At 35.5% G+C, this 22788-nt stretch overlaps 3 protein-coding genes across 3 annotated transcripts; all 3 read right to left on the minus strand.

Annotated features, from left to right (window-relative positions):
• Positions 1-10841: 10841 nt before the first annotated feature.
• LOC118279851 (uncharacterized) lies at positions 10842-16292 on the minus strand. Its single transcript, XM_050702373.1, has 6 exons — positions 15646-16292; positions 14122-14319; positions 13546-13633; positions 12879-13207; positions 12009-12626; positions 10842-11182 (listed from the first exon to the last, which is right to left on the minus strand). The coding sequence occupies exons 1-6, from the start codon at positions 15912-15914 to the stop codon at positions 11107-11109; spliced, it is 1578 nt and encodes a 525-aa protein (XP_050558330.1). The 5' UTR covers positions 15915-16292; the 3' UTR covers positions 10842-11106.
• A 471-nt stretch (positions 16293-16763) lies between these two features.
• On the minus strand, positions 16764-20332 carry LOC118280021 (NADH dehydrogenase [ubiquinone] 1 alpha subcomplex subunit 8). Its single transcript, XM_050702422.1, has 4 exons — positions 20082-20332; positions 19080-19255; positions 17827-17934; positions 16764-17277 (listed from the first exon to the last, which is right to left on the minus strand). The coding sequence occupies exons 1-4, from the start codon at positions 20208-20210 to the stop codon at positions 17160-17162; spliced, it is 531 nt and encodes a 176-aa protein (XP_050558379.1). The 5' UTR covers positions 20211-20332; the 3' UTR covers positions 16764-17159.
• A 183-nt stretch (positions 20333-20515) lies between these two features.
• On the minus strand, positions 20516-21378 carry LOC118280022 (uncharacterized). Its single transcript, XM_035599895.2, has 3 exons — positions 21102-21378; positions 20778-20832; positions 20516-20700 (listed from the first exon to the last, which is right to left on the minus strand). Exons 1-3 carry the CDS (start codon positions 21306-21308, stop codon positions 20627-20629), a joined length of 336 nt encoding a protein of 111 aa, XP_035455788.1. The 5' UTR covers positions 21309-21378; the 3' UTR covers positions 20516-20626.
• Between the last annotated feature and the right edge of the window lie 1410 nt (positions 21379-22788).

The raw sequence follows: 22788 nt of genomic DNA on the forward strand, positions 1-22788 counted from the left end.
TTTCTTGAGTAAAATACGTGTAGGGATACAAATGCTGACTATACTAATTCCGTTGAGTATGCTAATAAGAGAGCCAGTCAGTCAGTCACTTGTAACACCGAACCGTAGGCGCACGTAGGAAATATACCTACTGCTTAGCCCTTAGGGAAAAGCGTTGTGTAAAAGACACAACTCTCTTTCTAACATACGTACGTGAGTACGTGAGTGAGACACCAAGTTATTCTAGTTAACTAATTACTACGCTAAGCTTTTTCTTTTACATGCTAATATTAAAAGAAAATAAAAGACGAAACATATTGACAATATAGTTTATTTCTTAAATAATAAAATTAATTACATTTATTTACACCAAAAGGCTAGCTCTCAGAAATAGGTGTCATATTTTCAAATTTTAGAAACTATTTAAACGCTAGGCAAACGAGGGAATAGAACATTCGTTTATATGAAGACTAACGTATGTTTGTTGAGGGCTCAGTACGAGTTTGTTTTACGTTCAACGAGATCGAAACTAGAGCGCGTTCAACGCTCTGATTGGTTGGTTCATAGGAGCCGGCTAAACAAAAGCCGGACGCGCTCTCGTTTCGATTTCGTTCAACGTAAAGCAAACTCGTACTAAGGGTACAGATGGCGCTAAATTAGCGTTAAGTCTATTTGTCCAATCACTATAGCTGTAAAAATTTATATAAGCCTCGAAAACGGCTTGAAATTAGTCGAGTTCCTCGTCAAAGAGTTACGAGAGTAAGCCGAATACATTGATTTTTCTATTCATAGCGTCACAAATACCATTCGATAAGGGGAGCTTATTGAGACACTTTTGTTATTAAAAAAAAATAAACACCTATTTTCCGAGAACCAGCGTAAATATTTTAAGTTAAAATTTGACATTTTAAGAAACCTTTTTTCAGACAGTCTGTTCAACCGATTTTAACTCCTATTCCATAGATATAAGGATGGTATTCAAAGCAGGGAGTCGTTACAATACCAACTATTGACTGTAGGCGACATTTGTCCTTCCGCCCAACGTAATAAGACTCAAAATCGGTTGACCGGACAGACCGAAAAAAAATGTTCTTAAATGTTATATTGAATGGACTACAAATAAATCAGGCGTAACCGGGGTTAAAACAAGACCCACCTTATTAATACCTATTGTCCAAAAAACCTACAATCACATTGAAATATGAACTTTATAACAAGTGTACAAAAGTGCAAAATTGTATAAAAATCGACGGTAACACTAATCGATCAGTCTTTCAGCTTAGCCAAAGTGATTTGCACTTTATAACACTGGGACAAAGTTTATTATACGTTGTACATATAAAGTACCTACTATAATAATTATATATGGTATCTCAAAGATTTTCGAATGTATATAAAAAATCTACACAATATAATTCCCGGCACATAACATGGCAAGATTTTATCGTGGTGTGGGTAAGTTCGCGTGTTTTTTTAATAGCCATAACGTCCCAAAACCGCTGCAACTCCTATAAACCAGGATCTACAGTAGATACAACCATGAAAACACCGGAACCTTGTTAGGCACAACCCAGGGACATGAATAACTGTCTTGGATCCCGCAATGATATAAATCAGAAGATATTAAAGGACAAAAAATCGATAGTTTCCAGTTAGTTAAGTTCGCGCATTATGTATTTTCTCAATATTTTATGGTTATAGTCATCCCCTTCCCCCATCCTTCACCCTTGTAGGGCCGCACCAGGAAAAAATCTGGCCATCGTTCATGCCGGGAATTATACTTACTTATACATAGATATAGATTATATTGGCATTCCATTTACTTATATATTATTATATAGTTTTGCACCACTAATGAAGAAATCGAAGTATGTATGGCTAAAATTAGATGATAACAGTCAAGTTCCATCTCTTTCTGTCAGCTAACAAATGACAAAGACAACAGATGATGCGCGCTACTCATGTAGAGCTAGTATACTAGTAGAGCTTTACTCAGTATATTTACGTGACTAAACCAGAATTTTAGTTAAGATACATATTCATTCATAGTAGTATATTTAAAATACCCACATTTGAACCTTTAGAGCGTCACAGCCTGATCGTCGCCGTTTTCAAATACATTTCGTTTGTCGATTATAGCCGACCGTGGCTCAGAAGGTTTGATATAAATTCCATAAATGCTAAATATTCATGTATTATAATTAATGTAATTCTATATAGAGTGACTGGTAATTAGTGAAGGATATTTAAACACGTGATTGTACTCATAATTATAAACAACTTTCCCAAAAAAAATTTATTGTATACTTATTAATTTTCTTTTTATCCGATAACAACATGTTATTAGGCCGAGCGCGTAATGTTTTAACAATACAACAACATTTTATACGCCGAGCGCGTAAGTTTCAAAATACTAATTCGATCATCCGATAATGCGTGTTTTGCGCCTCGTAGCTAACAGCTGATCATGCGAAAGATTACGCGCGTGAAATTTTGTTGTAGTTTCTTAGGAAATTTGTTTGTAATCATGAGTACAATCACGTGTTTAAATATCGTTCACTAATTACCAGTCACCCTATATAGTTTCGTATCCCGGCTACGCCCATACTTCACTACGACTCCTACATACAAATGCTAGGGCAGTATCGACATTAATAACGACAAAAACTGGTCGCTAAGTCGTGCATTTTTAAACTAATAAGCCAAGTTATATAATGACTAACAGCCTAAATGAATAAACATTCTAAAGCCAAAATAGATATTTCAACTAAGATCGATTTATTAAATTAGTAGTATAAAGTTTCTGTAAGTATAATAGGGTAGATGACTAATTTTTATTTGAATGTCCGTCTTGTAAATTATTTTAAAACAGATATATTGATTTGAAATGTCGTGTGACGTCTGTTCTAGATACATTTTATACCTACGTATAAATGCCGTATTAACTCTCACTCCTGAACTTTGATTCGTTTTATCTAAGTATTGTTATTTTATATGCAAAATAAAAAAATGCGTGTCTAATATTTTTCATTACCTAACTGACGGACTAAACAGATTTTTAATTTTCATACCCCGTCATCATCCCTATTGTAACACATTAGAACTGATTTGGTAAATCATGCCAAGGTCCATATAAAATCAAATAGCCCTTCACCCACAGAACAGAGAAAAAGAAGTAGAAGTAGTATGTAGGCGGGGCACGCGTAGCCCCTGATAAGTACGGATATGCTTATGTTTGTCATTTAGGCGTTTGTACGCATATCAGTCTTCGTTGGACTGTATAACGTCAACTAGACATGTAAAAAATCGTCGAAAACCGTAAAAAAATATAAAAACGACGAAATATGCTATTTTATAGTGAAAAGATGAAAGCCATAACAAAAATGTGCCTGGGAGTGGTATATCGTATCATCGGTAAGTGCTATTTTATTTTATTTAAATTTATATTTGGCTTGAAACTAGTGACATATATTTTTTTAAATCTACAAACTAAATGTAAGTTTATGTCTAAGATGATAGGGTCTACTTTCTTTCAAACGCAAACCTGCTGTTCTAGAAGATTTCATTCGTGACATCTAAAATTTTGCTACCCGTTTAGGGATTGACATTATCGATAACAGGCTGTCGATATAATTAAAACTTTTTATTACGTATATAGGATAAATACAAAAAAAAATGATAAGAAGTAACTATTAAACATTGATTATGTTGTTTTAGATTTCCGAAGGATCCAGAAATAAAAGGAAAATGGATCGAGATGTCTGGAAGACAAAATTGGTTTCCTGCCACTAACTAGTACAATTTGTTTGGACCATGTTGTACAACAAGATATTATATTATGAGTATAACCGAAAAAAATGCGCAATTTTTTACTATAAATAATCAGTTAAATTTCCAGATTGTGCAGGCAGAAATACCTAATCACGTTATGTAATATTGGCCACCAACTGAAGGGAAGTAACTTTGTTTAATGTTCAGTTTTATTTTCTATTTTTTGTAACATACGACCGTAATAAAAAAATACTTTATATATAAAGTGTGATTTTTTATTTTTGCAATACAAATTTTGTTAGAATACTACGAACGGCATGTGACTCTTTCCGAGTTATATGTACTTAACTAAGATCATTAAGATACCACTGGCAAATGGTGAAGGAAAACATCGTGAGGAAACCTGGGCTTATTATTTTCTAATTACCTATTATAAGTTTGAAATCGACAACTCGCATTGGGCAAGCGTGGTGATCAATGCTCAAACTTTCTCCGTGCGTGAAGAGGCCTTTAGTCAGCAGTGGCCACTTATAGGCTATTGATGATGATGATGATGATAATAGATAGATATTACTACTTTTTCAGTCCAGTTTCAGTTTGCTGCGCCATATATGACTTGAAACTAGTACACTTTTTCTACATGAGTTCATCAGAGGACGCTGCTTACTTCAAATACATGTATACTTACTTTATTATTCTGAGTACTAACAAATCTAAATCCTTATAGTTTAGAAAAGAAAAAATATATATATTTACAGTTTTACAAGGAAAGATGTTTATTCCTATAGAAATTTGATAAAATATTATAATGTATACGAGTATTAAAATGTGTTGAACATTTTAATTATATCGATAAGTTAGCTTTCGATATCGGAACATCACTAGAGAAAAAACAAGCGATAAAGTAGCTCGTTAAACAAATGTCAACCTTAACGTGATAGCAATACAGCGTAATTGATTGAATTTAAGATAGTGACATCTAGCGTCGAGTAGCTGAACCTATTACTGAAATTATGTTGTATTGAAAAAGTAGATTCTATATTTAAAATGAGTAGACAAGAGTCAACTCTATTAACATGTAGTTAATGTGTTTTTTTCAATATGGTGACGACTGATTTAAAGGCTATTTAACACGGACCAGTCACCGAAAGATTTTGGTAGTGTGACATATTATGATTATCCTGGAGATGTGTTAATTTGGGCGTGGCTTCAGAAAGATTGCCACGCTGGTTCTGATACTGACACAAGCGGTATACTATTTCTATCTCTTCTTCTCTATTCTGTGCCTTCACCCTTTCTGATTTAGCGACCAATTTCTGTAACAATCTATGTCGATACTTTCAGCCTAGCGTCTGAACAAAATAAATAAACAAAAATAAATAACTTTTCCCCTTAAATACATTTTTACTTTAGCACAATATAAAAATGTTACATACGGTAGCCAGCAAAGTAATTTGGTACGCAGACAGAGATTGATTCAGTACAGAGACAGTAAACATTCGTTAGCTTTTTAAGGAGAGAAAATCCTTTAAAAAATAATCCTCCTCCCGCCTTGGGCGAGGCGAAAGGGAGTATCTCTTTTACAGAATAGGGGACAAACGGGCAGACGATCAGCGCCGCCCATGGACACCCTCAACACCAGAGAAGTCACAGGTGTGTTGCCGGCATTTAAAGGCAATACGGCCTATTCTAAGAAAAAAAAATAATAATAATACGCTATTTCTTATGATGTCCCCTTGCATTTAGATTAAAATTGTTCAACGGGCCTCTGCGAGTTGGCTTCGGGCCCTCGTACACCTTCCAAAGGTCCGGGACCCTGTGGTCCCGTGATTTTGTAAAGAACATAAATAATAATAATAATACGCTATTTCTTAAAGGTTTTAAGGACGCGTTCTCATAATTGATAGGTATCGAATCGCATCACTACATTGACACGACTTTCGACAATACACACATACGCACGGATAGCTGCGGAAATTATGACAAAATGAACTTGATACTTTCTTTTTTAATATTTTTATTTTGTTTAGTGCGTGCGTAGACTCAAATGTTTTGTGTTATCTGATGTTCAATTCAATTCTACTGGATGTAACTTACGGACGACAAGAGCCAAGTGTGCCGAATTTGGGCTCGGATTATTCGATTGGTGTCATTTTCATAGTTTTCGGAAAGTAAGCGTTCGCAATCAAAAATCAAATGGTGCCAACGCAAAACTAACTTTTTACATGCATTTTATTTAGTTTCATATGTAAAAAATGTATGAATGTATGTATGTGTGTTTGTATGTTTCTATGTAACCAACCTCTTCCAACTCGATTTTTACCCATTTTAAACGGACCGATTTCGTTCAAACTTTGTAGACTTATCAAGGACCGGTGGCAAATTAATACCTCGTAGAAATTAATCGAGGATCTAGAATCCCTGACGTGGACACTTAACAGCCCAGATGAACCTGAAGAGATATGAATATTGGTACTTTCTTAAGAAAAAATGTTCAGCGTGATGAACACTTCTTGGCGACATGCAAAAATCGAGGATCTAGAATCCCTGACATGGACTCCTAACAGCCCAGCCGAACCTGAAGAGATTTGAATATACTTTCTTAAAAAAAGATATTCAGCGTGATGAGCACTTTTTCGCCATATCTTTTATACTATTTATTCTCATAACAATACTAAATTTTCCGCCCACTGTTAGTATATAGTACTGTTAGTATATTAAAATTATTGTTAGTATTAATATTACGGACCCAAAAACCATAAAAAAACTGTCAAAAAAATCAAAAATCACAACAATGACACTCATGTCGAAAAATTAATATATTTATGTTGGCGCCATCTTGAACTTGATTTTCACTTTATATTCGCTATAAGCGACCCCAATAAAAAGTGTAATTTGTATGGCCCCACTTGTTTATAATAGGTTACCAAATAATGTCAAGGAACTACCACTAACAAAATTTAAAAAGCATGTAACAGATTTACTTTTACGAAATAGTTATTACTCAGTACAAGAATTCTTAGATGATAAGTATTATTAAATTTTAAAATGTAGATTTGCATGCCAATTCAGGTAAAATGTATAAGGGACTTAAAATTTTTTATACCACCTAATAATCTGTACCTACATTCTTTGCAAATAAAGTATTCTATTCTATTCTATTCTAATAACCATGAAAATGACACCCATGATAGAAAGTTGGCAAATCTTGTCGGCACCATCTTGGATTTTAATTTTGACTCCATATTCGCTATAAGCGACCCCGAAAACCATGAAAATGACACCCATGATGGAAAGTTTGCAAATCTTGTCGGCGCCATCTTGGATTTTGATTTAACCTCATGTTCAAAATAATATAACGAAACATTCTATATTCAGTAAAATAAAAAATATCTTACCTTGTAACTTGACAAGGTAAGACAGCTCGTACAGAATGTTTAAAATATCAAGATTGGTTTGTGAAGTATAATATCAAATATTTTGTACTCGTACAGCGATCTTTTTCAAGGCCATTTTTTGTAACAGGCGACGCAGCGTCCACTCACGACAGCGCTCGAGCGCAGACTGAAATTTCATTTGACATTTTCTATCCAATAAATCTAAATAGTAAACAAATAAAATAACCCTTATTGCTACGCTTTAAAGTTGATGTCTGACAGCAAAATAGGAGAAAAAATTAAACGGGAACTTTTATTTATTTCCGAGACAATTTGTAATATTGGTGGTAATTTTTTCCAATAGTTTAATTTTTGATTATGTCTGCTTCCCCGGGATATTTTTTGAGATTCAGAATTATGCGTGTAGTAGCAGTAAAATGTTCCTAAACTCAACCCTTTTTTGTCAATTTTGTGTGAAGAGGTAAAGAAAAATCGTGTTTGCAATAATAAAATATAACTTTTTTCACATTACAAATCAATATTTTTGGAGATAAAGAAGTGATCTATCTATTGTAAATGTTAGTTATGTTCAGTTAAGTTTCTTTTGGTCGTAATATGTACTGAAAAATAGCTTATTTACGTCAGATTTGAGAACGCGTCCTTAAGGTCGTATCGGTTTGGAAATATCGCTGACGACAGCTCATTCCACAGTTTCAGACAGTTACTGACTAAAAACCACCTCATTCCTACTCCTACTTTTCGAGCCGGCGGCTACTCGCTAGGCTGTCCGCAGCTCCAGGTCATTGGTTGGCTACTGAGCCGACCAAAGGTTACAAAGATATGGCTTCGTTAGAAAGCATATAATTTAGTATAACAATATCTTCTGGCTCTGTACTGAATAAATATTTAATTTCTTACCTGCGTACTAAATAACATGGCTGACTGTACGTTTACATAATTTGAATATTTTATTATAAGATAATTTATGTGCCTTTTAACCTCTTCTGACACGGAGAAGGAATGAGCATTAATCACCACAGTTGCTCAATGCGGGTTGGCGATTTCAAACTTATAATTAAAATATAAGTGAGTTCCTTCACCGTATGTCAGAAAAGGTAAGCCATTGTTTAAATTATTATAAATAAGTAAAATTATAAATTTCATTATACTCATATGTCTAACCAAATTACTTTTATTATAGCCCCAAAGTAGAATAAATTAAAAATTACCCGTACAACCCACAACTCTAAAGTTCAAATTAGTGCTGTGAAAATATCGATAAACATTTTAATATAAGTATAAAGTATCGATAAAAACATCTCGATATAACTGACAACACTAGTACATAGTAAGGTGAAATTCATCGATACTACACTACATAAGCTGCTGTTTACATATCGACAATATATAGCGTCGGTGGGGAGCAAATCAGGACTCACTGATTACGTTAGCCGTTTATTGTTCAAGAACACACAGAATGTCTTACCAAAACTCACTTACAATAATAACTTTTGAGCGCGAGCCGTTTGCCCGCGCGAACGTGTCAAAAACCCAAACGTCAACTCCCTGACACAGCGCGCTCTAGCGAACGGCTAATAAAGATATGTGCTGGGGTTGCCGCGCTATAAATATTATTATAATTTATCGATATATTCAAGCACTATTTTCAACTTGAGGGTAAACACAAACGGTGGGTATGTAATCACATACAAAAATGTAGATAAAACAAGAATAAATATATATTTTAAGTTAGTATTTATCATACTTAAAGAAATTAACATAAGTATACCGTATGGAGAAACCTCTTATGACTTAATTTAAACCACATATTTGTTATCATCTTAGCTGACAATATACGAAAAATGAGCGAAATAGACCCAGTAAGTAAAATTTGAACACTCTTTATAAATACGGCATTATAACAGCCGCGCCACATGCCAGTAACATTCCTAGACAACGTACAACATTACAGCTCTTCTGTGGTCAAGGAACATGGAGCTGTTCACACAGAATTTAATACTTGATTCATTTAATTATTTATTTTGTTTGAAAATTTCAATTGTTTAATTTTCGGTTTTCATTGAAATATTTAGTTGTATTATGCTTCTGTGGACGAGTACTACTTGTAGTTTAATTTAAGTTATATGAGTGATCTCCATACTGTGTATAAATATATTTTAATATTACAGTATCAGAAACTGCAATGAATTTGCTTAGCCAAATATTAGTTTTACATTTTACATTGAGTATAAAGAACTTGCGTTGTTTTTTTTTAATAAATAAATAAATAAATAGGCGGACATGTCTGAAAAGTCTTTAGTTTTAAATAACATAATATCTCGTCTTTTTATCCCCAAAAGGGGTAGACAGAGGTGTACAAATACAGTGTAACACCCACTTCACTAGTTATGTTATGAGTCCCATAACAAGATTATGTTATATCGATTTCAACATAATATGAAAGATATGATATCGAAGTTTTGTCGATAACATATAAAAAAATAAAGCTATACCGATTTTTCGATTCTTTTACCTGTACCCTTAGTACGAGTTTGCTTTACGTTAAACAAAAACGAAACGAGAGTGCGTTCGGCGTTCTGTACAATTAGTACGAATTTGCTTTATTCGGCGCTGTTGGTTTATTGAAACCGGCCAATCAGAGCAAACTCGTACTAAAAGTTCTGATTGGCCGCCGCGAATAAACCAACCAATCAGAGCAAACTCATACTAAAGTCACTGATTGGCCGGCACGAATGAACCAACCAATCAGAGCGCCGAACGCGCTCTCGTTTCGATCTCATTAACCGTAAAACAAACTCATACTAAGGTTACTAAACACGACGAAACGAAAAAGCTACAAGTCTTTATACCCATTAAATAAATAAATAAATATATTTTAATATTACAATAATTACATTAAACATCGAACTAAAGCTAAACTAAACTATACAATTTCAATTAATTATTATGTTATCGGCGGACGCCCGAATACTCAAACGCTACACAATTTTATGTTGTACTTAAATATCGTGCTATCTCTGTCATTTTATAAAGAATTGATAGTGACAGAACTACATTTGAGAGCGTCTTAAAATTGAGTAGCGTTTGAGTATTCGGGCATTACTCACGTAACTGTTTGACACACGACGCGGCGATTGTCGCGAAATGCTGCTTAATTGCTTATGAATATGAGCCTCTAGCATGGCTTGAAACTAGTCGAGTTTTTCGTCAAACAGTTACATGAGTAAGTGCCGATACTAGAGACATTTAATGACGAAACTTATAACAGATTCCTTAGTAACGATTTTGTATTGAAAAACCGAATAAACTTGCTTTAATTTTCTTTAATTTAAATTTAACATAAATATAAATATGTTTAACGCCTTACTTGTGTAACTGTTTCGAATCAACTCGACTAGTTTCAGTTGGCAGCGTGAAGCTTGTCGCGTCAGATATTGCATTACTCTAGCCAGCGACTTCGCCTAGTATAAAAAATACCCCATTATTTATTATTAATTTATTCGTTATTCCAGACTATAATCTATCTCTGCACCAAAGAAGAATGCCAGTTTTTCTATGAAATCTGGTTCCACTTTCAGTAGCTATGTGTTTTACATCATTGGATAGGTAACATTTATTCATTTATTCATTGTAGACTACAGGTAGTTTTAGGTAGCGGGTCGTATTCGCCCACGTTCCCAGTATTAAAATTACACCATGAGTTAATCCAGACTATAACTATCTCTGCACCAAATTTCATCCAAATCCGTCCAGCAGTTTGTTTCGAGAAAGAGGAACAAAGCAGGTTGTACTGTCAAGCCCCTTTCTCTAGTAGGATAATTATGGGCCCCAACGTGTCTTGAAACTAGTCGAGTTAACCCGTCAAACAGTTACGTAAGTAAGCTGTATAACCTAGTTACAATGAACAGAAATAAAGTTATGTTTTGTAATTAAACTAAACAAAATAAATATAAATTACTTACAACAAGTAATTCTTACATGATTCGCTTTGTTGTGTTTGTTTGACTCGGTTTTTTACAGGCCTCTTGAATATCCTGAAAAGTAAAGAAATAATATTCAGTTAAGACTTTGACTGCCAACAAAAATTATTTGAAGGTAAATCCTCCGCTAGGGTCGGTCACTTTTGCCCCCTATGGCGTTTAATGTGTTAAAAATAAGATACCGGCCGAATTGAGTACCTCCTCCTTTTTTGGAAAGTCGGTTAAAATTTGTTACATAAAGGTTTTAAAGCCCAAAATGCCCAAACCTAATTTTCACCAGTTATGTTATAAGTATACCTATATAATAAGTATGTATGTAATATGGAGCGACCATCTTCAACACAATCCTTCGGAACCGGGGAATCGAACCCGAGTCCTCTTACTTGGCAGTTGCACTTACGACTCCTCGACCAAGCATATGAGTCGAAAACCTTCCTTAAAAAAAATTTTCTTTAGAAAGTCGAATCGCTTTGAAAACTGTGGGTAAAGTTTTATGTAAAACGTAACACTAAAATACTGCTGCAAATCTCTGCCGTTGGCAACATACCGGTCGTATGTAAGACCTCTAATGCCCAAATACTCAAACGCTACTCAATTTTAAGACACTCTCAAATGTAGTTCTGTCACTATCAATTCTTTATAAAATGACAGAGATAGCACAATATTTAAGTACAACTTAAAATTGAGTAGCGTTTGAGTATTCGGGCGTAAATCTCACAAGCTTCAAAATCATTAGAATTGAACAGCGTTTATGGACACGCAAACTAAACATGTATTCAAAACACACAGACGCACACGCGCACGCACCCGGACACGCACACACGCTCACACACACACAAACACACATTGTAAAAGGCTTGTAATATAAAAAGGCACTCACCCAGTATTGCCGGTGCAATCTTCCTTTATTTCAAATTCCACCTTTTCAAAAACCTTGGCGTGTGCACACGGCTCTTTATTCAGATACTTCTTCGCCTCCTCCATAAAGTCATTGATAGCAATCGTCTGCGCCCTATCAAAGGGCCCTAAGAACTTAAACTGAGAAAACTTCTTCTTCGCCTTAAACTCCATATAATATTCCACTATCATTTGCATATTCTCCGACATTTTCGGAACAACCGGTTCTTCTGGGATCTTCTCCGCTTCCGTAACTTTCGGGTTTTCCGGAATTTCCGGATTTACCGAATCTTCTTTGGTTTCCGACTCCGAATCTTTCTTTAAATTCCTCGTAATGCTTCTTAGGAACGGATTTGTTTCTTCCGGTTCCAATTCTTGTGGTTTCTTTTCTTCTGGAAGCTTCTGAACTTTTTGGTCTACTGGTTTTTTTTCTTCTGGCGGCTTCTGGACTTTTTGGTCTACTGGGGGTTCGGATACTACATCTTCTGTGCACTCTTCTTCAATGAGTTCGTCATCTGTATCGTTTTCTACGGTAGTTCTAAGGTGATGTGGCGTAACTAGAAATACGTGATCGGGTGCTACTTTGAACAGGCATAATTGGCTGGAAAAATACGGAGAAGACCATGTTAAAGAAGACAGAAGAAGCTTAAAGCCATATATCGTAATAAACGGCGATGTATATGTTTTAATGTAATGAAATTATTGAAGTTTTTGTCAAAAATTAAAACTGTTCTAAAGATTTTGGATGTAACTGTATGTTTTAATATAACAAATAATAACGAGAACAATATTTAAAGAAGAAATTTTAAAAGCTCACGGCAGAGATTCTGAGCTTTAAATTAAAAATACTCACCGATTAGGAAAACTACCGTAGCTTTTCGTATGCAGCATATAGCAATTATTATTATTTATTTGGAGAACGATCTCCACCTGGTCCGTGTTATCAAAGTCAACTGCAGTTAGATCGTCTGCTTGCACCTTCAACTGCACTATATGGTGTATCTTCTTTCGTTCATCTCTTCGCAGTTTCGTGTCGAAAAGTAACTCTATTTCATTGTTGTTTCTAACAAATTCGTATACATTGTGGAGCACGTTTGTTTCGAAATGTTGTCTCTTTTCGGCTGGTTTTGGTGGCTGCGGCTTTAGGAGTTGCAGTTGACCGAAACCGACTTTGTTTGATGACTGGAAATTAAGTGAAATTGTTAGTTTTATAGTGGGGCTCGGTTTGATTTGAGGTCTAATCTAAGCCATATTACAACAAAAATCAACAAGTCAGCACGGAAATTTCATAAAATATGTTTTTTTCATGGTTGGCAACGCACTTGTAACGCCTCTGGTGTTTCGGGTGTCCATAGGCGGCAGCAATTGCTTACTATCAGGAGATCCGTCTGCTCGTTTACCGGCTTATACCATAAAAAAGTATGAAAATTTGTTTGTTTGGCTTCGGTGATATACGCCTAATCCTACAGGAACGCGAGCAAAGCCGCTGGCAGAAGCTAGTAAGGGAATAACTTGCTTACATATACAGCATTCGGCGCGATGGGCTCCACGATACCGTCCCCGCTCCGTCCCAGAGCACCGCCCTGCCATCCCATCTTCTGCATCATACTGTAATAGGACACATATATTCATTTTATTATACTTGCTTTGCACTTTCTTATAAGTATTTTAGATCTTAACCTATTGAGCACACTGGTACCCAGCGGTTTACCAAGGCACCGGCTCCGGATCGAAAAGCAAGAGTAGGAGTAGGAAATCAAGGGCGTAGCTAGCGCCGTATCTGCCGAATCAACAATATGCCACGAGGGCCCCAAAGAGCGTAAGCCAAAAATAAAGTCTCCCAAATTTTTTTACCGGTTGCCAGGATTCCGGCTCAAAGCAGGTGTAGGAACAGGGTGGGTTTTAGTCAGTAAGAGTCTGACTGTGTCTCGCGTCACTCAAGGGGATGATGACTCCCCTCCTTCCAAAAAAAAGAACAAGGGCCCCAAAAGAAATGTTTATACATCCCCCACTAAGTTCCACGGCCCCCAAAGAATGTTAGATACGACCCCCCTGGGCACGCTACGCCACTGAAATAAATATACAAAGCGACTCACCTCTCAGCCTTGCTCATCTTGACTGGTTTAGAGAGCATCTCATCCAGTTTCTTCTGCATCTTAGCACCGTCCAACACCGGTTTCTTGACACCAGCTCGACTGGTGCCTGACTGCTCGGCAGTCTCATCTAGCCAGTCAGCCTTTTCCCAGTAACCCATCGTCCAGTCAATGGCTGTACTCAACTTTTTGTTTTCATATCTGTGGACAATGGTTATTTGATTAGGATTATTTTACACGCCCTCCCTACCCCTTACCCCTCTTATGCTCTTCGACTCTCTTACGGTGTAAATGTTTAAAAAGACTCTTACGGTGTAAATGTTTTTGAATATTTTTTATTCAGATCATATATAGCTAAACTGATTTTGATAAAAAAGAATTTATAATTGTGCTTCAATACCCAAAAATTTTGAATTTTAGTTAAGCCAAGGACCTTAGTTCTCGTGCTATAAGTAAAAACCAAGACACTCAGCAAATATTAATTGAATATGTATTGTAATCTAGACTAATAAATAAAATTGGAGTGTCTGTTTGTAATATTGAAATAATCGCTTTTTACTACATGCATATGAATATACATAATTATAGGTATGGTACATACATACACCAAAATAATAATATATTTTACTATTTTTATCTGTCTGTCTGTTTGTTAATCTGAAATGGCTGGACTGAGTTTGACGGGACTTTTATAGGCAGGTATTCAGGTATTAGATATACTAAAGAGTGACTTAGGCTAATTATATTAGTCTACATCTACTTTTTTAGAGCAAAGCTACGTAGGCATCAGCTAGTAATTAGCACATTAGAGGTCTTTTCGGACAAAGCTGACTGACATTAGAGGAGGAATAGCCTTTAACAGTTTATTGTTGGCTTAAATAAAGTTCTCAAAACCATCACAATGGTTCACACAACACATTTTAAATATTGAATAACAAAACTCAATAACAATGATTTATCCATATCATCAGTCCGAGACAGTCTGCTGTTGGACTATCGGTCTCTTCTACATAAAAAAAGGTTTGACATACTCTTCACACTTTGCAGTTGGAGACCATAGTATAAAAGTTCTGGTGTATCAGCTGCTGCTTGGTCTCTGTTAAATGTGCAAACCCTTTTTTTTGATGGTGATATTTTTATCATCCTATGTTTTCTCCCACCTTGGTTGAGGCGGGAGGGAGTGTCAGACTCTTACTGACTAAAAACCACCCTGTTCCTTCTCATGCTTTGAGCCAGAGCTCCGGTAACCTGTTACATTATCCAGAGCTCCGGAAATGTGCAAATCCTCAAAAAGCCCTAGCAGGATGCCAGGCCAGTCAAAGTAGGAGAAGGAACGGGTGGTTTTTGATCAATAAAAGTCTGATACTCCCACTCATCTCAACCAAGTCTTTGGATGACTTTCCCCACTCAAGAAAGAAGAGTAGGAGTGGTGATAAGGGACAAAACACGTATTCTACTCTATCTTAAACGAAGAAAGAACGCTATGGTAATAACAGAGAAAACATAAATAATTAAAAAATAACTTACTTTATTTTCTTATTCTTATCCGGTTCTTGGTATAAGGACTCCCTTGTAATAATCCGACGAGCGAAATAATCTGGTTTCTTTACCTCCGCTTCGGGCACCCATCGCGTCCTAAACTCCTGCCCTATCGCACTCCCTACAGTACTACTCCGATTGGTAAAATTCTGCGGCGACAAGTTCTTTATATCATAATACTTCGAGTTACCCCACAAACTATACGTATTCGCGTAAATGCTATCGCCAATATTCTGCTCATTATAAAAACCACTCATTATTTTCGAAACGAGATATCTTACATTTGTTTATGCTTGTGTAAAATAATTAAACGCGATACGCGCGTTTTTCACATAATTTCTTGACAACTTTCAATGTTTAGACGCGTTTTACGATAAACAAAGCCTCTGATAAGAAGGATTTAGATTTTTTTACGTAGTAATGCTGTTTTACTGTTTATTTATAATAATATTTATCGATTTAATCAATCATGTCCACTCACAACTTCATTCAATGACAATCATGCGTTTCAAGATTCAAGGTTTGTAATAGATTCATTCATTTCGTAATCGGAAGGTTTGAAAATAACACGTTAGAGAGGGAAAGCAATAATAACAATCGCTATGATAGAAAGAGATAAAACACAAATAACCACATTATCATTACGCCGTGACCTGAAACGCAGCACCTGCATTCATGCACAAATGTCAATGTCAACAATTTGATAAAATACGACAATGACGTTTATTTGACATACTATAACAACGTTCCAAATTACGCAGTATCTTTGGCTTTTAGAGCGATTCACTCTTTCAATCATCGTTTTCAATGTAATTATTTGATAATTTGTAAAAGGACAAAATAGGCTGAATTTTTCACATGTAAACGATACGAGAACATACTATAACATGAAATTTCCATGCCTATAACTTAGGCTGCTTAGGCTTGGGTTAGAGTAGAGTTGAGGAGAAAAGAATAACTTGTTGTATAAATAATTGAGTATTGTGAGTCGTTGGGTGAGGTTATAGGTAAAAATATGTGAGCCATTGCTTTTATAACGTTTTTACATTGAAAAACATTAAAATAAATAAACAAAATAATAAAAGGACCTTTAGTTAAACAAGAAATAAATTCCAACATTTATTACTCTACAAATCAATAATAGCTATTTGTTTTGACAAAGTAAAACACTAGACAAGTTCTTGTATTTGATAACATGATTTTAATCTGACACTGTTAGCTTATAAATTAAATAATTACGTTAAAAAGAGAAGTAAAAAGTTGAATTACAAAACTCATCCAATGCATTACTTGAAGACAGCGGTCATGTGTGAAAAACGTGAAAATGGAACGTATTTAAAAAAAATATCCTTCAATACGTATTCAAATACATGCTTTATATGCCACAAAATAAAGTCTATTTTGCTATGTACATCATGAAAAGAATTGCCGCCAATTTAGTTCCATTTTTTTTTTCGCCACGTAACTACAGTCTTTTGGTGTTATTGCACGACTGTTGTCGTTTATTCGGTCATCCAGTAGAAACGGGAGCCGAATCTCGCTGGTTTCTTCTCGGCATTCTCTGGTAGCGCTGGAGTTGCGTCTGGGTAGACCGCCTTCGGTTCTGGCAGAGGCTTTGGCCTGAAATTCAAATAAGAAACATTTTAAATTTTTGACATTTCAGGATTTTCTCTTGTGTTGTGGGTGCGTTTACAAATATTTAGTTCACATACATATGTCACCTGGACTCGAAACAACAATCTGTGAATCACACAAATAGTTGTTCCGCACGAGAATTGAAACCGCAACACTTTGCGCAAAAGTCGGTGTTGCACAAGCCATGAAGACAGCAGTAATTTGTTTTTGTTCAGGTCGCGTTTTCATTTTTGTTTTTATAGCCGATTTATCGAGGACGACTATCACTACATAGTATAAAACAAAGTCGCTTTCTCTGTCCCTTTGTATGCTTAAATCTTTAAAACTACGCAACGGATTTTGATGCGATTTTTTTAATAGATAGTGATTCAAGAGGAAGGTTTATATGTATAACATATCACCATTGCACCCATACGAAGCTAGGGCGGGTCGGTAGTAAGCTATAAAAATGACGTATGGTCACGCTCTGGACCCTAGCATCGGGTGAAACCGCGCGAAAGAAGTTAGTTTATAATAATAGTAGAATTACAATACCTCTTAGTATCATGGACGCGGGCCTCGCAGAAGTATCCGAATCCTGGGCGCTCAATGTTCATCTTGTCTAACACACACTTATCAAACACGCCCTGGGTGGTGCGGCATCTGGAAATGTACGGTAATTATTTTTAAAAACTTCCAATAAATGGTTTAAGGACTAATGCAATCATTAGTCTAAAGAAGTAGAAATAAATAAATAAATAAATTAGTCCTCTGAAACAATCGGTTTGGTTTTCTTTGTGGAATAGGGCATAGGTGGGAAAGAAAATTAGGATCTGCGAAAACCAGGGCTCCGGTTCAAAGCAGGAGAAGGACAGGGTACAGTAAGAGTCTGACACTCCCTCTCGCCTTACCCAAGGCGGGAGAAAGATTGGATGAATCTTTTCTTCTTTTTTTAAAACAGTGCCCCACATGTTTGTAAACAGGAAAAACCCCAATTTTTCCTGTGTCGTGGGCAAGGCTCGGAACCGGTTTAAAAAATACCGGTTAATACCGGTTTATATCGGTTTTCCTCCGAACTTTTCTTAAGAACGTGAACATTAAAGAACTTTATTTTAACCTAAATTAACCGGTTTATTCGACGAGGGGCATGTCGGTACACGCGTTGAAATATTATTATTGAAATAAGCTGAACAGCGCGCGGCGTTTCTTTGATGTGCGTCGTATTAACCGGTTTTTATTGCTCTAAACCGGTTAATTCGAAAAAACCTTTATGAAAATACTGTTCCAAATACCGGTTTAAAAAAACCGGTTTCGCGAACGAAACCCAATGTAAAGGTTTTGCGTACAAGTACATAATAACGGTTTGAAAATTTAACCGGTATCCGAGCCTTGATCGTGGGTGCGTTTACAAACATATAATTTCACATACACATGACACCCAGACCCGATCATACAAAGAGTTGTTCGGTGCGGGAATGGAATCCTCTATACGTTGCACGGCAGCCAGTTGTCCAGCCACCGCGCCAACCGTGCAGTCAAATAGATGGATAATCTAATATAATGTGACATTAGTAAATATTTCATTAGTCAATAGGCCTTCTTGTGAGGATGGAAGATTACTAAATAAATGACTCCTTCCATCTGCATAAGGTTTTATCAACTGGTTGAGTGTCATTAACAAATATTTTATTGGTTAGTTCCGCATAAGAAGAAGAATTTATTGGTAGATCTGAAGCTACACTAGAACCTCTAGTGTTGCACAAACATTATTTAAATAAAAAATTAAAAGGTTTTATAGTAAAACTTACTGCTTCAAAGAGTAGTCTCCGGAGCTCTTGTCAATGCAGTTGGCGTACTGGTTGAACTCCTGTAGGCAAGACTGCTTCACTTTGCGGAAGAACTCCATGGTGCACGCAGTCACCGCTTTACCTTCCTTCAGACATTTGCGGGGATCACCCTCCTCCAAGCGACAGAGCATGAACTCCTGAAATTTTATGGTAAACAATGTAAAATATTTATAAAAAAATCGCTGATTAATAAATACTGAGCACTGGCCTTTTTGCTTATTTATTTACTTTTTTAATTATTTTTTGCTTCTTTTCTTTTCTTTTAACTGCAATATTTATAACAGGACAAACAAAATTTCACAAGAAATTAAATTTTTTTTATTAAAGTAATCAATATGTGAATGGAATGCTCCTAAAAACTGGGGTGCTCTTGCACCCAACAGGTGATGGTAAAAATTAAGCTTTATTTTCAAAAAATTAAGGAAATCAATAAATCGATATTCATTGTAATTAACTACTTATGGTTGATGTTGCATGAATAACACGATAACTAAAACGTTTAAAATATAAAACAACTAAATTGTAGCATTGTTTGGGACCATTCCATTTACACCCCTCTAGAGAGTAGTTAATATCAAATAACTCATTTCTCTTAGTGTATATGATAGATGAACATAAGAAATACTAATGGAAAGACAAATAATAACGAATAACAATATTTTTTATAGATTACAATACATGATATTGTAGAAAACAATATTCTAGCTTTAAGGAAAAGATTGCGGTCTTCACTTAGAAGAGAAGATCGGCAAATTATTTATTAATTTTAAATAAAGTATATCTAAGTTTAAACCTTTTTTCAGGGTGTAAGAAAACTAGTAATGACCTAAAATCTATCATAACATAACCTCAATAAATTGTGATTATGCAATCAATTTAACTCTCATTAACAAGAAACGCTATATCAACACAGTAATAACACACAATCATATTGTTAATAAATAAAATAACAATTTTACTCACATTATTGGCTTGTTCACAATATTTTCCTAAATGAAAAGAACCAGCGAAGAGAGCTGGCGATGATAATTGCAGCTCAGGAACCGTCAATTCCGACTCTTCGGGAAGATGAACGTCCGCAGTCAACACCATTTTGTTTAATTCAAATACACACGAGTAATTTAGATGTTAAATTCCAAAATAAATAGTAAAATTTCTTCCACAATAATTCGTGGAAGAAATTGGAGAATAAACCGGGTTATTGATATAGTACATTTGTTGAAGTTAAAAAGAGAGCAAAGATATGATTTTACACGTGCACGAAAGAGATAAAGAAACTTGACAGAGAATTTTAATATGGTCGAGTTATATCATTTGACTTTGACAGGTAATTAACGTTCCGGACTACGTGTAGTGACAATATGCGTCAACAGCAAAAATAAAATTAAAACAAGAAGTTTGCATGCACGCTAAAATGTATTTTTTATTTATTCAACTTAACTATAACTAAAACAAACAGCTCAAAACTTGATAATCTTAACTATTTCCACGTTAATTTTGGTCTTAAATTACCGTCTTAGGTTGTCCATTTGTTTGGGATAGAACGCTTCCATCGGGATTTGGTTATATTCCTGTTGTTCACCTGAATAATCACAATTAGTGATAAATAATCGTTATTTACTGCTAACAAAATTTAGTAGACGTTTTAATATTGCTTACCTTCATAAACATCAGAAGGAAGCTGATAGAATTTGGGGATGTCATAGCGATTTTCCTGAAAATAATTCAGAAACATTTGCTAAAAATATACTCCGTATGGCTAGTCTAGAAATTAGAAGGCAAGCATAGTAAGTAATTTGCCCGCATCGGGATCTCGCCAACAAAACCATACTCTAAGTAGTCAGACATTTGTTAGACTATACTAAAATATTCAATATTTTTCTTTAATGCACGGGACCTTTAAACAATTTAACTGTACCTGGTTACACCTGCAAATATATTATGTAAAACAGAGACGTTGGAGTAACAATGAAGTTCACTTACCGAGTCAAAATTCCTTCTGCCCATGCGTGGTATATTCTTATTCGATTTGATAACGTAACCCATAGATCCCTGGTCGAACGGATTCATTTCTTCATTACTTCTACCAACCCTTGGCACATTATTAGGTTTTATAAATGAACCTTCAGCCCCGCTCAAATAGTAGAATAGGCAGTATGCCAATAGAACTGATGCTAACTTTGAATCCATTTTTAAAAAGTAAATTAAAATGGCGGGTGTTTTTGACGTTTTGTGTTTCGCGGTAAAACTGAAAACTGTGTGATGGCAGGTAAGGATTTTCTTCGTTTTATATACTGAAATGTTTCGATTAATCCCGTATTTTAGGGATCAGATAAATGTTTACGTTAGCTGAATAATAAATAGAGAAGATGTTATCTTTCAATTGGTTATGCGGGTGTAAGATCTCTATCTAAAGTGTAGAACAGTAACGAACTACCTACCAGGGACATTGTCACATATTTGTTCGTCATATTGGTTGGTTAACTAGCACTCGCACACACAGGGCTCGGTATTGGGACCTATATGAGAGGGTGCTAAAAAAGGAGCTCTCGCCGGGTGATGGCTTGAAGTCGACTTTCTCATCAGCACCTAGGGAAACTGCTACAAGGAGGCAAGGCCTGTGCCGTTCCGGAGCTGTGGACAACGTAACAGGTCACCAGGGCTCCGGTCCAAAGCAGGAGAAGGAACGGGGTGGTTTTTAGTCAGTAAGAGATTGACACTCCCTCTCGCCCAAACCAAAGCGGGAGAAGTAAAATTGCATGATCCCCCCCCCTAACAAAAAATACCTGTTATTGTCCACAGCTGCGGAATAGCAACTGGCGAGCCAAACGTCTAGGTCTGAGATTTGTCCACAACAAAACGATTGCTATCGATCATAGATTTTCAACCTTAACACTTTGTTAATAAAGTCGAAATTGATTGGTTGTCGTCTGAATTAGTGTATATCATGGTTATAGGGGAATATAGAAATAAAAGGCTTAATGATATGTTTAAGAAAAAATATTTATTATTTCGGATATTTACTTGAAATCACGACTAGAAAACTTATTTCATTTGAAATAATATCCAAATACATATAATAATATGTTGAATATTGCTGCTACCTGCTAGTAGTTATCGTATGGGGAAACCTCTTATGACTTAATTTAAACCACGTATTTGTTATTATCTGGGCTGACAATATATACGAAAAATTAGCGAAATAAACCCAGTAGGTAAGCCAAAAAGTGCATTTTCTTTGAGCTAATTTTAACCTTTTGACCGCCAGAGCATAAACGCTTCGCCGTGCCCTCCACGCCAAGACACAAATTCAACGAAATAACCTTGAAAATATTAGGGATTCCAAAATGTTATCGATAAACCAAAGTGAGTAATAATTTTCGTCTGAATTTTTTTGAATAAACTGCTTATAACATAAAAAGAATATTTATTTAACCTAATCTCCCACTGTAATAAACATAAGACCACATTAATAGCAACTATCAATAAAATATCAACCTTTTGAGACACAAAAATACATATAAAATTGCAGCAAGTTACAGCACTATTATCTATCAGTTACGCGCCATTGGCATGTATACATGCCAATGGCGCGGGCAACTATCCATTTTTTTTTAATCTCTCGTTTATGATTAGGGATGTAGTTAGCTGAATAATGTAACTTATCGAG

The sequence above is a fragment of the Spodoptera frugiperda genome, chromosome 22 (assembly GCF_023101765.2).
Source record: "Spodoptera frugiperda isolate SF20-4 chromosome 22, AGI-APGP_CSIRO_Sfru_2.0, whole genome shotgun sequence".
Taxonomy (NCBI): domain Eukaryota; kingdom Metazoa; phylum Arthropoda; class Insecta; order Lepidoptera; family Noctuidae; genus Spodoptera; species Spodoptera frugiperda.

Coding starts and splice junctions, on each gene's coding strand:
- LOC118279851 (XM_050702373.1), bottom strand. CDS start 15,914: ATGAGTGGTTTTTATAATGAGCAGAATATTGGCGATAGCATTTACGCG. Junction 14,320..15,645: donor GATAAGAATAAGAAAATAAA/GTAAGTTATTTT, acceptor CATTGTCCACAG/ATATGAAAACAAAAAGTTGA. Junction 11,183..12,008: donor GATTGCACCGGCAATACTGG/GTGAGTGCCTTT, acceptor TTTACTTTTCAG/GATATTCAAGAGGCCTGTAA.
- LOC118280021 (XM_050702422.1), bottom strand. CDS start 20,210: ATGGTGTTGACTGCGGACGTTCATCTTCCCGAAGAGTCGGAATTGACG. Junction 17,935..19,079: donor GGAGACTACTCTTTGAAGCA/GTAAGTTTTACT, acceptor GTACATTTCCAG/ATGCCGCACCACCCAGGGCG. Junction 17,278..17,826: donor CGCGTCCATGATACTAAGAG/GTATTGTAATTC, acceptor TTTGAATTTCAG/GCCAAAGCCTCTGCCAGAAC.
- LOC118280022 (XM_035599895.2), bottom strand. CDS start 21,308: ATGGATTCAAAGTTAGCATCAGTTCTATTGGCATACTGCCTATTCTAC. Junction 20,833..21,101: donor GCAGAAGGAATTTTGACTCG/GTAAGTGAACTT, acceptor AATTATTTTCAG/GAAAATCGCTATGACATCCC. Junction 20,701..20,777: donor TCCTTCTGATGTTTATGAAG/GTAAGCAATATT, acceptor GTGATTATTCAG/GTGAACAACAGGAATATAAC.